General features: G+C 39.3%; 1 protein-coding gene across 9 annotated transcripts in view; it reads right to left on the bottom strand.

Annotated features, from left to right (window-relative positions):
• The window catches only part of arel1 (apoptosis resistant E3 ubiquitin protein ligase 1), a 100,241-nt gene that overhangs the window by 7,440 nt on the left and 77,458 nt on the right, over positions 1–15,343 (bottom strand). For all 9 annotated transcript variants that reach the window (XM_056255920.1, XM_056255923.1, XM_056255919.1 and 6 more), the window contains one exon: positions 13,521–13,610. In XM_056255920.1, the coding sequence (XP_056111895.1) occupies positions 13,521–13,610 (90 nt within the window). The remainder of the gene's footprint in view (positions 1–13,520; positions 13,611–15,343) is intronic.

Genomic DNA, 15,343 nt, shown 5'->3' with positions numbered 1-15,343 from the left:
GCCAATACATTTTATCATACATATTTCAAAGTTAAGGATTCATTATTTTGATATAGCTTGCATTGGAACAAACACTATTCTTAGTTGATTAGTTTATTGACAAAACATACTATATATTTAACATATGAGCAGAAACTGCTAACAAAAGCTTATTTGATGTCTATTTTAGAGTTAAAACTTTATAATCTATCCAAAACTAGTCACACACACACACACACACACACACAGAAACATGATTCAAATTTAAACAGTAGGCTATTTTAGCGTTTACAGACACTAACGTTATTATATATCGCGATTAGAACAAAGCACAAGAATAAAAACACTTACAGCCCAGCTCGCTCCTCGAAGTGAAAATAAACCAGCACTTGTTATGAGGTAGGTAAATGTCCCAGGATTATTCCTCACAGCCGCGCAAGACGACAGTACATTTATCTGACTAAATATAGTGTGTTTACCGAGTTTATGCGGGCGTTTACTCGTCTCAATGTGTTGCTTCAGATCATTAGCGTTTGAATAGCGCGCGCTCTCCGTGGGCGTGTCACATTAGCGGAATAATGAGATGCGAGAACGATAATGAGAACGGCTGACACCTCTCTCTTTTTATATAGATTACATAAACAGAGAATATTTATTTTAGTTTTAAATGAGATAATTTAAAAGTACAAACTTAAAGTAACAACAGGTCGTTTTTTGCTCTCGGGCTCCCCCTACAGTTGGGAAACAGTATTGTCCTCTACTACTGTCGTAAACTGTCATCCTACATGCACGTGCATTTGTTGACAACCATGATAGCCCTGAACACTGTAGGAGGAGGTCACATGCAGGTGTTCTCGCGTGTGTGAAATGTCTTCATCCCAGGTACAGTGGCATATATTTCAGCATGTCATATGAATATAATTTCATGTGTTTTATTTTTTTTATAACGACAAATGATCGCGTTTACAAGCCAGCGTCATTATAGTAGCCTAGTCTATTGGTTACCGTTTTACTGAATCTATATGATACTTCAATGCAATGTTTGAGTGGTTGATAATAACCATATATCGTCAATATTATAATATCAAGCTACCATAAATGAATCTGCAAATTTTACAAATCGATTTGCATTATAGCTTGAGGCAAGACAAATAAACAAATATCACAGACATGTTAGGTATCCTAAAATATGATTTTATTAATAATCTTCCTCCTTTCTTTGTACATGTTGAGTAGACTACACTTTTTAGGTCAAACATTTGCTATTGGCATTTCATCGATTGCAAAGTTCAAATCAGAACGAGAATACTATCGCGATAGCTAACCATCAAAAACTAGAATATCGTTTACTAGCTACCAGATTGATAATTCGCTACTACTCTAGCGAATTAGAGAGGTTAGAGAGAGGCATTCTTTTTTCGATGGGGGGTTCGATGCTCCCTGCACACGCAAGGTCTCTCGCTCGCTTTCTCTCTCTGCCGTCCGCGCGCGTTGGAGCACAGTCTCTGTCTCGCGTGCGCGCTCGCTCTAGATTCCGGGAGATTTGAACTAATTTGCGGTATAACTTGTCGATCACGAGTGGCTCAACAGGTAGAGATCTATAGATAAACTCATCTTTCAGGCATTTGACCGACCGGGTTGACAATTTAGCGTGAGAAACCGGGGGTGTGGCGTGTGAGCGTGTGAAACCAATCAAAAGCGGGTGTCTCACGGCCAATGCGTGAGAGTTGGCAGCTCTGCAATGTTGATCCTCGTTCTGCCTTTAACGCGATCACTTTCTCTTTTTCTCTTTTTGCTTTGCTCCGATAAAACCTTTGCTTTCTTGTTTTTCTGTGCTGCTTCGGCCATGACTATAACATTTGGCTCGCAAGTCCGATTTTAAGGAAGTGGGGGTGGTGGTGGAAGTGACGTATATGCCGTAAAGCAGTCGAATTTTGTAGTTCTCTTTGTTCGCCGGTTACTACCCGAAACCCGAAGTTTAAAAGTACGATTAAAAACGCTACAGACCCCGTCAGGCTATGGCAGACGTGTCATTCAACCTATTGTAAGTCGATGTACCATCACAAGAGACTTGGAAATATATTATGAAGGCTGAAAAGTTACCTGTTGTTACTTTAAATGATCATAAACATATATTGCTCATGTCTGGGTGAATAGTATTAGCTGAGTTTTGTTTAAGTTTAGAGACGTGCTCCAGAAAAAAAGTTCACGGACACGAGAGGCAGAACGCACACCCTGTTTATTTTCTTTATTTTACAAAAGCACAATATTTTATTTCGATTGTAGGTGGGCACATAAAAAAGTAGACATTTAACAGTTTATTTTTTAATATGTCTTAACTCTGTATGACCAGAAATGATGGAGTAGTTTAAGTCTATTTTTCTGCTATGCGAAAAAAATCTGCCAAAACGCACCGGTGCGTTTGCCGTCCCCAGAGGGTTAACCCTTTGACTCTTATCCGTAACTCTCTCTTCTGGCACCACCGAGTCTGAGTTAAAATTGCCCATTGACACCTTTACGGCATGAGTGTTTACACAAACACTAATAAAATAGAGCTCGCCCGAACCTCAAAGAGATCAGTATCTCCTCAGAGCAATGCCAGGTGGCCAAAAAAGCTCCCTCCAAAACGCACACACAAACATTGAAATCTATAATTTGACTAATTCTGGAAAGAATACGATATATTCCTGTATGTTTGGATGTTTCCCAGTTCATATTAGTCTAGTTATGATATTCCTAGTGTATCAGTGGAACTCTTAAGTGCTTGTAATTATGCATTAAGCTGTATCTTTGTAATTCCTATTCTTTTTCATGTTTTATTTGGTACCGTTGTAATCCTCTTGGTCTCACTGAATTAACTCTCTGGGGTCGGCGGTCTCGCCGGCGATACCAGCTCACTTTTTTCCTTATCAGTGCAAAAGAGACTCAAATTACTCTGTTAATTTTGATCTTACATATAAGTGTTGTACATCATTCGATCCTGTTAAGTTTGTATTTTTTTTGTGGAACCTCATAATAAAAACAAAGTGTTGTGCTTTTCGCCTAATAAAGAAAAATAAAAATGATGCGCGTTCTGCGTTCTCTCTGTCAGTGAAGTCCATTCTGAAACGCGTCCGAAAAATCATCTGTAACTCTGCAAATACTCAGTCAAACAGGTATACAGGCACACAGGCATGAAGCCTGAATTATCTTCTTTTAAATGAAGTAATTTATATAAAAAATTTTTTTTCTCATTTTATGTAATCTGTACGAAAAGAGAGAGATGATAGTCGTTCTCGTCTCAGCTCATTAAAGTTAATTTGACCACGCCCACGGAGCGCGCGCTCTATTCAAACACAAATGCTCTGAGGCGATCCACACCCACATCAGCTGGATAACCCACCGAAAGAGACTCATATTACGATGCTGTGAGGAATAATAGTACTATCTTAATAATAATCCTGGAAAAAATTACCTCAGAAGTAGGCTACAGGTAGTTTCATTTGGAGGAGCAACGGATCCAGCTGAGGAATAGGTACATTCTTTATTTTCAAGTGCTTTGTGCTAATCGCGATATGGAATAGTGTCTGTAAACAAAAAGACTGTTTGAATCGCGTTTTTGTGTGTGAATGAATGAACAGCTTTTACCTAACTATATTCCAATACTGAGATGAGTAAAAATCGACTGAAATATGTTGAAATTAAATATTTTTGTATAAGCAACGTATTAAACTGCAAATTAACATTTATATGTCCTAATCATAAAAACGATATGTTACATATGAAAGACAAGATGTCGTTTTTACTGTAAAATACTGCCACATCAAATAAGCTTGTTTGCTAAGATGTTATTATAGTGTTTGTTCGATTGTAAGCTATATTCAAACTAATTAATCCGCAACTGTGAAATATGTATGATAAAATGTATACTTTAGTGTATAATACAAAGAAAGATTACATTTGAAATATAGTTAAAATTTTAATTGTTGTTGTAATTGTAACCTTTTTATTAAAATAGCTAAATTATATGTAGGCTACATATAAATAAATCTTAGGTAAATCTTAAAAGCTCAATATAAGCCTCCTCTTTAAATTATATGTATTGTGTTTTATTAGTGACACATTTGGGATACATTCCCAAACTTTCTGTAAAAACAGTATGATAATTAACTGCACAATTACTAGAAATTTTTACATTTGATATTATACAATTTGCAAGCACAATTTGAAAAATAAATAAATAATTGGAACTGTGAACCAATTTTGTATTATATATATATATATATATTGTCATTGCATTCTTGTGGCTCAGTGACACACCTGAATGAAAGGGTCATTAGTATGCAGCCCCATTATGCGCTCATTATGCGGGCCCATTGTCTTCTCAGGTGTGAATCACAGCAGGTCACACCCCTGCGCATATTGCCTTTCCAAACAAAAAGTGTCATTTTTAAATTTAAACCAATCTATTGTTTTATGTGAATGATAAGGCAGGATGATTTTCAGATCATTTTGAAGAAAAAACTCTAGGCGACAACAGCCAGTAGTCAAAAGTCTTGTGGACAGATATTTAGTATGTGTTTTGTGGCCTTATTTCAGAAACTTTAAGTTTTAGTTTTTTCAATAACCACGCATAAACAATATTCTCTCAAAAATACAAAAATGTACATACATGTTGATAACACATTATGGTAGCCCTGTGTGTGCTTAATAGAGTGTAATTACACCTTTGCCAGTAATATGTTTATAAGCAACTGAAAAAAGCACAAATGTCAGAGTATGTCAAAACATCTCAAGGACCCCAAAAACACCTTGGACCCCAGAGGGTTAACCAGATACAGGAAATTACAGTAAAATGTATTATTCTATGCACAACAGCTTTCTGATTAGAAACTACATCTTTTAACACTGCCATAAAACATGCAAATTAGGCCGCCCCAACAAGACAAAGGGACTTTCCTGCTCACAGTTTGCCGAATGACTATTGGCCAGTTCACTCCAAAGAGGTGTGAACTCCGGTTTCCTTAAAAGAATGGAACGCCAGTTCCTCCTTGTCTTCAGTGCTCTTCATCTCTTCCTTCTTCATCTCTTGGACGCTCTTCAAGATCTTCTCGTCAGTCCAATAGTTTAGTTTTTCTTTTGTTTCCCGTTTCGTATTCTACTTTGTTCATTTCCACAGACTAGTGACATGAACTTAGCCTGAATTATTTTTCTTTGAGTAACTTCACTTCAAGAGACTTTAAATCCGCCGTTCATCCGCAAGAACCACGGACCCACGAGGACGCTCACTCACGCAGCCTTGTTCAGCAACATAAGAGAACCATATATGCAAGTATTCGTTTTATCGAGCTTTAATGCGTTTATGATTCGATATCTTGGTGTCTCTCTATTTTAAGGTTCCTGTCTCTGTGATTTTGCCATACTGTTGACCACTTTCTAATTCTTTTATCTTTCATTTTCTTTCATTGTTTGTTGCTTTAATCCGTGTATTCCATGTAACTTTAGTTCACCTGTATACGTAGTTTTCCTATATTAAATACCTTATATTCATTTGATTGACTCTGTCTGCTGCTCACATTACGAGGTCCCTTAAATGTTCGGTCAAGCTACGTGCTTTACAAATTTGTCAATACGTAAATAGTATTTTAATAGAACAGGAAAGTTCATTCTCATGGCCAGAGAATAACTTCTCTTGAATGTCTATAATAACTTTCATGAGGTTTGATGAAGATCAGACGATCAGTTTTGCAGGACAAAGCAGATAATTCGATAATAAATTGACCCCATGCAAGATTATCCTGACAATCGATATATCTTAGACAATTGACATATTAATGTTTAATTATAATTCGTTGTGATTGATTATTGATATATACAAGTGATCTAATTTTGCCTGCCTGTATGGAGAACTGAATATAATTCGTTGTATTCAGTTGTCCATATAGACTGTTGGCAACTTTTTCCCTTTACGGGTAATTTTAATCTATGTATGCGATTACTGGACATATTCATGACCAGTTATTAAAATGATAATCCCTTTATTTGAGCTAAGAATCGCTACAGTACTATCTTACAGCGGTTTGCAACGATTCTCCTTTCCCCCACAATGCATTGCATTACGTCACCTTGGGGAGAGAATTTACCAAAGTCCGCCTTGAGAGCATTGAGAGAGACGAGTAGTAGATGAGGGTATTCAGATAGCGCAGATTATAGATAAATACATAGATATAGATAGACAGATAGATAGATAAAGATAGATAGGCTAGTATAGAGAGAGATAGGCAGACAGCCAAATAGCATAACGTTAGCATAGATAGCTAGCAGCTAGATAGATAAATAGATAGAAATATATAGTAGGTAGATTGACAATGGTGAACTACTGTGTTTGTGCTGGGTGTAAAAACTCCACCCAAACAGGACACAGGGTCCATGGCTTCCCTATGAAGGACAAGGCAACCCTCAGACAGTGGGTACAATTTGTCCGTGTTATGCTGCGTTCACACCAGGCGCGAATAGCGCGTCAAATTCGCGCCTAACGCGTCTAGTTATTACATTTTCACAAGAGGAAGAGATAAACGTGATATAGCTAGCATGATGCCTTCTATTTCTAGATGACAAAGACAAAGTTTACCAGTACTACCACACTATGACAAAGGTTACCGGTACTTATCTGAACTAACGTCATGATCACTGCCACTAGATATAAAGAAAACGTTGATTTTTCACTCGGTGCTATTCAATGACAGTAAAAAAAAAAAAAAAGTGTCGTTATTGTGCACTGCTGCTCGTAGACTAGCTCCAATGCTCATTGCTGCGTTGCTAAATGATAGCAACTCACCAGGACACTTCACCAACTCTCCACTCATTCTCCTCGGACCATGCATTTAATTGGCTTTGACGGCCATAATTTCTTGGCAATTCCTTATTTGCCCTCTCACGTCTGGCAGGTTCGAAATTATACGGCTGCGGGCCATCATACATGTTGGCTCTTGCCAACTCTTCCTCATCCCAGTCAGTCGCCATAGTTCTAATACTAGGCTGAGGCTACCTTTCCTCCACTTCGCCCCAACGTGACGTCATCACCGAATTGCGTAAAAAAACCAACGTTAATACCAAAACGTAAAAAAATGGTCTTTAAGACCCTTTTTGAGACATTTTAAAAATGATATACATATCTTGAGTGATTTATGTACCCATTAATCGTCAGTGGTGGTTAACCTGCAACACGGCTTTTAAGTACCACCACCAGTCTTAAAGTCCCTGTAAAGTCAAAAGTAAGTATGTGTTCTGAGGTTGTCACACCACAGAAAAATGTGTTATTAGCCACCCAGCCAAATTTGAATGATAAAAAAAGCTGGCAAGTACATAAAATAAGCTATCAAAATCTTGAAAAAATGAGCAGTATTCTCTCAAACGCTGGAGGCGTGTCCGCTGGCTGCGCTGAAACCACGCCCACTCGTGGGAAAGCTGCCGACGCTGATATTAGGTGATACTGCTTTCGGGACGGGGAGATGAAGGCCGAGGCGGGAGATAGTCGGTTCGGCCCCATTCACCAGTAACAGCGGATTATCAGTGAATCCCAGTTGTCTCCGACGAAAGTTTATAAAACTATCCCGTGTAAAATGATCACTACAGAGGCGGGTGTTGGCGGTGATCCTCAGCTCTCCATCAAGGTTGGCTCTTCAACAAAATTAATCCACCTCTTCTTGATGTGATCGTTTTTAGGAAATTTAAATAAGACACCAATCTGTTTTGTACATGATCGCATCCAGGAGGTAGCCTACGCATTTCCGTGTCGAAGGCATAGCTAGCTAGCAAACTGTAGGCTGTAGTAACTAATAGTACTGACAGTAACTCACGATTGAGATGCGAATGTGCTCTATTGTTAGGGGAGTGGCCAGCCTCAGTGCGTCATCAAGTAGGGGCGTGTCCACGAGCTCAGGGGCTCCAGTGCGTCATCGAGCCCCGTTTTAGCCCCGCCCAAAAAATCCGGAAAATAGCAATAGTGAAAAACTGTTTAACGGTCTAACTCCACAATTCAGTACTTCACAGTTCACAGTCTTTGTAATATGTTTTAGCAATACATTTCTAACATTTATAATGGGTTTAGACTTTTTTTTAGAATTGCCTTTACAGGGACTTTAAGTTCAGTTAAAATGACAAATATGCATTCATGCATGATTATCAAGTTTTAGTTCTAATTACTAAAGTTCTATCATTAAATAATGCTTGATTATCATAATATCATAATATAATGTTTGATTGACTGATTTTAAGAGTGTACATTTTGATATTTAAAAAGCTGTGCCATTTTACAAAGATAAGCTGATTTGGTGGAATTATATATATATATAATAATAAATAATAGTATATCAGTCTGGCGAGTAACCAAAAAAATGTACTTGCCAATGGCGATTCTATTGCCAAGGTGTGCGTAGAGGGTTGGAGGTAAACACATGGCCTTGGCGGGACCTAGACTTCTCCTCTTCGTGCCTGATAAATCAAGGGTGCTGCTGCTCAAGGTCCAGCACTATCTTAGGGCGGGGTCCCTGGTGCCTCGGAAAAGGGTAGCGCTTAGCACTGCCAGATCTCGGGTTCTGCTTTGGGCTGGTGCTGAGCAGACGAAGACGCGGGCCTGTTGTGCTGCTGAGTCAGTGGCTGCTTGGGGCAACCGGAAGCAGCAGCAGAACTAGCCCTCTTCCGAAGAAAGTTGCGCATGGCATGCAATGATTTCTGGGCAGCTGTAAAATGCTCAGTGAAGCCATCCACTGTAGAACCAGACAGACCCGCTTTAGAGACAGGGGTGTCAAGGAAGGCTGTCTTGTCAGCGTCCTTGATCTCCATTAAGTTTAAATAATGGTAGCGCTTAAGGACCACCAGATTGGCCATTGCTCATCTGATTGCCTGGGCTGTGAACTTAGTAGTGCACAGGGCGAGGTTGGTTGCACTGCGCAGCTCTTTAAAGGCAGCTGGGTCAGGTCCAGACAGAGGATTTTGACTTGGAAAACTTGGAGAAGTGCCATGGTGTGAAGAGCGGATCTAGTGACAAGCTGTCATAAAAAAAAAAAAAAAAAGGTTTTTCTGACAGTGTAGGCTAGCCTAGGTCTAGGCTGCTTGGCAGCCATATAGTGTGCAAATAAACTGACACACACTATAGTTGTTTTTGCAGAACAGAATCGCCATGCTGTTCTTGGATCTTAACCAAATCCTTTTCACACCCATCAGCAGTCGTGTTGAGTACCAACTGGGGATGGTAAGATTCACCGATTCGCATCGGTGCATCGGCATAAAAGTTAATGATGCGATGTATCGATTTAAAAAAAGTGTGCATCGGATACAAGTTGGCTTTGGAATCGTGATGCATCGTTTCTAACATATATTTGCATCTGTAAAAAACAATTGATTTATTTATAATTATTAGTAGATGCGCTATACTTTTATTATTTAGAAAGTGACCAATATTTTTTATGTAGATTGATTTCTCCTCTCTAAACTGTTTCTCAAGTGCATACTTCTCTCATCACCACTGCTGCTACGTGAATATGACGTTTCACAACACTACTGAGACAGAGGTGTGTCCTGAGAGTCACATAGAAAAGTGGTTTTCAACCTATGGGCCATGGCCCACTTTATTACAATTGTAATAAAGGTGAAGACGATTACAGTGACATACAGGAGTCGTACATTAGGCACGCGCAAGCCCGTTATTACTGATGCTCAAACAAACCGTGTATGTGCGCTCTCGGCTCACTGATCGCTATTACGCATTTCTGCATGAACACAGTTCAATATATTCGGATTGTTGTCATAATAAATGTTCTATGGGTGTTTTATAATGGGTGCTCGCCGAAGAAGCATGTTTTAGAGAAGTTTATGAGGATCAGTGTGGTGTTTATGTACACTTGAACATCAGACGATCCAAACATAGACATGATTGCTTGTTCTGACAGAAAAACTGTTCACTGATAACATAGACCTTCAGAATGCAGAGTTTCCACACATTCAGAATGTTTTTATTTTTCAATTGTATTTTGGTGTGTTTAATAATTCAGAATGGATCCGTAGTATGCAGTCCTTTGGCATGCATTGTATAGATAAGCTTCGACGTTATCTATTCGGTTTCTGTACCAGATAATTTCTCTCCATCTGAGGCTGCGTGTGAGACAGAGCAACTCACACTCTGCAGCCGTGCCTTGTTCACACACACAGCTTCAGCCAGGCCCGGTTCTAATGGTTGCACCCTCAAAGCGCTAAGCACCCTCAAACTCAAGCAAGAGCACCCTCAGCTGATAATGTAATAATATATTGGCAAAACATATTTGGCAAATGCTCCCATGCACTATCGCTCTGGAGAACGTCAAATGAATCTATTTTCAATTTTTTTTTGCAGCGGTGAGCAATGTAGCCATTCACAGATATAGTTGATTTCTTGAACGCAATGGCGAACCAGAGGTATTTAAGTTAGGAAGAGTCTCACCGCTCAAAACGCCGGAGCTTTTATTCAGTGCTGCTGAGTTATGCAGGCTCACGAAACCTCACATTAACAAACGAAGCGTAGACACGATGTAAGTAAGAGATTTATTGTGCATTGTTGGCAGCTTCACTGATCATAACGGAACTTTGTGAGATCGCGATGAACTGAAAAAAGCGGTATTGTTTTGTTCAATTTGGTACTCTTTACAACTTTTAACACTACTAATGACGATACAGAATCAAGGCATAACTGAACGTTTAACCTTTTCCTCTACTGTGTCCAACTCGCGTGATGCACAGGCATTAATAATCAAACACAGCATGGTAACAGTCCAAGTTAATAGAGCACAAACCTGCCTCCTCAAACACACAACAGCAATAAAGCAAGCACATGCAACTGCAGTTTGCGAACTCGTGACATTTAAAGGGGTCATATAATGCCATTTTTGTACAAGCTAATATGATTCTTTAGGGTCTAAATTAAAAGTTTGTAATATACTTTAATTAAAAATTCTCATTAGTATTGCAAGAAAACACTTATTTTACCTGGTCAAAAACAGCTCTGTTTTCAGCACGCCGTTTCAGTGTATATGACTTTAAATGATCATGAGCTGTGCTCACTCCGCCTCTCTGTTCTATGCGTCACCAGAGCCGGCTCTGGCGTACACCGTTTGTAACACAATAACCATAACGCGTTGTTCGGTATAAACGTGGGATTATGCATTATATTGAGAACGTCATACATAGAAAACATGCCGTAATGTACCCTGAGTGTAAACCTTAGACGCATTCATTGTGAAGCATGCAGCTAGCGATTTACAAGGATTAATATAAATAGTAATATAAAGTTTAATAAAACGTTACACTCACTTCAGTTCTTTTGGAGGTTCAGCAGGAACACGAATATCTGCTACCGATCCTTTCTTCAGGAGCTGCTTCTTAGCAAAACCAGCTTTATACTGATCCTCGTTTATAAAGCAGTCTGGTGTGTGAAATGATTCGCGCAAACATGAGAGCTGACGTTGCTCGTGGGGAATATTCCCTTCGAAAACAAACTCAGCCACTGCGTCTTCAGCGGTTCGGATTTAGGAACATTAAAATGACTGCTGTGTTCGTTATTACACCCAAGAACAGAACACCACAATCGCTTAGACGCCATTCTGCTCATAGACAGTGCTCCAGCATATCAACAATGACCGCGCCGGTCCGCGCTGACTATGATTGACAGCTAGCGAGGGCGGGTCTGTGTTGAAACGCGGCTGTCGCGGCTGTCAATCAACAATCGTGGGAGGGGCGTCCGTTTTATTTACGTCACAAAAACGAACGGCTCAATTTAAGACAGGGGAAAACATATAAGGAGATTAAAACAAAACCACTGGATGGATTTTTATCATTATATGATGGTTGTGTACAGACACTGCCAACACACATTTCAGTACAATCAACTTGTAAAAGTGCATGTACCATTATATGACCCCTTTAACAATAGGCACTGCAAAAGTGAACAAGATGAGCGAACACACAGAAAGTCATGTTGAAGAGCACGAGGAAGAATTGGTTAAAATGAAGGGGGGCTCCTCTGTCGTATGGAACTGGTTTGGGTTCAAAATCTCCGACATCGACCAACGAACAAAACTATGCAAGTTGTGTCGCCGTGTTGTTGCGGCCAAAGGTGGAAACACCAGAAATCTCTTTAATCATTTGAAAACCATGCATGTCCGCAAATATGAGGAATGCACCCAAATGCGTGCAACAGATATTCCCGGAGACGGAGCACGCCCGAAGACAGCTCCCACTCAGAAATCAATAAAAGTCTTCATTCGTTGCCGGTACTCGTTATAAAAAGACGAGCAACAAGTGGAAAGACATAACAAGTGCATTCAGGCCTACCTCATGTTGCACGTTTGCACTTTTTGATGTCCAATGAAATCCCTCACCTTTTTCTAGTTATATATGGTTCAAATACATATTTTGCCTGTAATTTAACTAAGGTGTACTAAAATGTGATTCCATTTTTTTTTCTCATATCGTAATATAATATCGATATCATCCAGACAGTGAAAAATATCGTGATGTGAATTTTTGCTCATATCGCCCACCCCTACCGCAGGGCTAACAAAATTTCTGGATACATGAAATGTGTGTCCTTGAGATTGACTAATGTAAACAAGTCTATGGACTGAATAGCATGAGACAGCACTCTGAGCATGAGCATTCTAACTTTGTATTTTCTGAGGTGTTTGTCAGAACACTGTCAGGGTCGAAGAGCAGTATATTGGACTCCACAAGACCTCTGAATGTGTCCTGTGGTACATTAGCACATTAGCAGCAACAGATCCTTTAAGTCCTGCAAGTTAGGAAGTGGGGCCTCCATGAATCAGATTTGTTGGTCCAGCACATGTAGAATTTGGACGCCAAGACAACACCTTAAAAAACTCTTTATCATGTTCTTCAAACCATTCCTGAACAAGTTCCCTGCAGAACATTGCCCAGAGCATAACACTGTCTCCACCTCTCTGACCGGTTTTGGTGCTATGCAGCCCCATATGCAGCAAACTTTGATGTACTGTGTGTTCAGACACATTCTATCGTGGGCAGAATTAAGTTTCTCAGCAATCTGAGCTACAGTGGTTCTTCAGTATGCTGGACCAGCCAGGCTATTTTTCGCTCCACACATTTATCAATGAGCCTTGGGTGCCCATGACCCCTACGCCGGTTTACCGGGTTATCCAACCAATTTTGGTAGGTACTAACCACTGCAAACTGGGAACACTCCACAAGACTTGCTGTTTTGGACATGATCTGACTCAGCCATCTAGCCATCACTATTTGGCACTTGTCAAAGACACTCAGATTTTTTTGCTTGCCCATTTTCTCTGCTTCCAACACATGGAATTCAAGAATTGACTATTCACTTGCTGCCTAATATATCCCACCCCTTGAAAGATGCCATTGTAATGATACAATCCATATTATTCACTTCACCTGTCAGTGGTTTTATTGTTAATCCGTGTATATAACCCATGCTAGCTGCATACCTTGAAAAACTAATGAAATACATTATTTTTTAAATATGTTAAATCACTCACCTTTTCTCTGAAGTGCCATGACCCTCCAACAATAACAGCGTGAGCTTTAAAGTCCTGTACGTTAATATCTCCTGTACCACACATCAACAACTGAGAAGAGGACAGAACAGTCAAACGTTAAAATTTTTACACATCGACTTCACATGGGGAGTCTGTAAAAAAAAAAAAAATGTTAATGGTTCGAATGATTGTTAAAGTTTCTGTCACATTTACCAGTGCTTGGTGAAATTTCATGAGAAAAATCCAGTCATTTAAATAGGAATGTGTCCGATCAGGAGTTCAAAGTGAGGGCGATATTTTTTTCTGAGCAGAATTTTTTCGTGTTCAAGTTGGTCAAGATTAGCTTCATTCACCAACAAAAGCGGCTTGGTTTGACTTCTGTGACTTGCTAAACTTCATACATAGCTACACTTTTGACAATCACTTTTGCCAACTACTTTCAGTGGAAAGTAACTAAAGCCTGCTTGAAAAGCAATATTCATGACATAATAGTGTCATATTCGCATTCTGGCTATTTCAATACAGCCGAATTACCAATTAAACTATTCTCATTTATATATTTTTCTGTTGGAGACAATGGGATGATTATGAAATAGTGACTGAAATACAGGCTATTAAGACAACATATTAAATCAACAATCACTACTCGACTAAAATCCTGATTTATAATAGAGACAAAATCTCCACAGACAAAAGATAAATCAAACAATGATTGTGCAAAAGAAAAAGATTTTTTCGCTGACAGATAACATCATTAAAGGGTAACTAAACCCTAAACCAACTTTTTTTAGTTAATAATCTGTAAGAATGGGGCTTTATTAGTGCTGATCGTGTTCAAGTTCTTCTGATAGCTTAGAAGAACTTGATATTGCAACAGAAACTTTTAACTCTCTCTTTTCCAGCACTTTAGACGCAGTTGCTCCGTTCAAAACGCAGCAGCTCGAGTTCTTACCAGAACCAGGAAGTATGACCATATTAGCCCGGTTCTGTCAACACTGCATTGGCTCCCTATTAAACATCGTATACATTTTAAAATATTGTTGATTACTTACAAAGCACTAAATGGTTTAGCTCCGCAGTACTTGAGCGGAGCTTTTAAAGCATTATAGTCCTTCATGTCTATTGCGATCTCAAAATTCCGGCCAGTTGATAATACCTAGCCTATTTAGCACCAAAACTTTGGAACAGTCTTCCTACCATTGTCCAGGAAGCAGACACACTCTGTCAGTTCAAAGCTAGACTAAAAAACACATCTTTTTGACCTAGCATACACATAATACATTATAGACTTCTATAATTCAATGTTAGGCTGCATAGATTAGGTCAGCCGGAACTGGGAACACTTCCCTTAAATCTTGATGTACTCGTTACATCATAAGAAGAATGGCATCTACGCTAATATTAGTGTCTTTGTTTATCCCGAGGTTTTCCCGCAGCCTGCCGGATCCAGGTCGTATCCAGATCTGACGAAGGAGCTTTGCCTGGACCCGATGACAATGCAGTGCTGAAGTGTCAACTATCCTCTCCCTATGGAGGATCCCTTTCCCACTCTACAGATAAAGCATTGTGAATTTCGGTTCGCGTACCCCGAAGTGATAAAATAAAACAAAATTCTGTATCAAAATTTATAGGCAAGACAAGTAGTTTGTTTAGGCATGGGTTGTATGGAATTACAAACCTGCGCACATATTTTCAAAAGCACATACCTATAGAATCAATTCTTAATGTGCATGTGAACGCCGTCAGCGTTAATCACAGGTTCGCATTTAAAGTCTGTTTAGAGAGAACGGCGTCGTCTTAGCGGCCCCTAATTTAATAACAAA

This window comes from Rhinichthys klamathensis, unplaced genomic scaffold, assembly GCF_029890125.1.
Source record: "Rhinichthys klamathensis goyatoka isolate OS25496 unplaced genomic scaffold, OSU_Roscu_1.1 h1tg000123l_1, whole genome shotgun sequence".
NCBI lineage: Eukaryota > Metazoa > Chordata > Actinopteri > Cypriniformes > Leuciscidae > Rhinichthys > Rhinichthys klamathensis.
The sequence above is the reverse complement of the archived record's forward strand: the minus strand, read 5'-3'. Positions and strand labels throughout refer to the sequence as shown.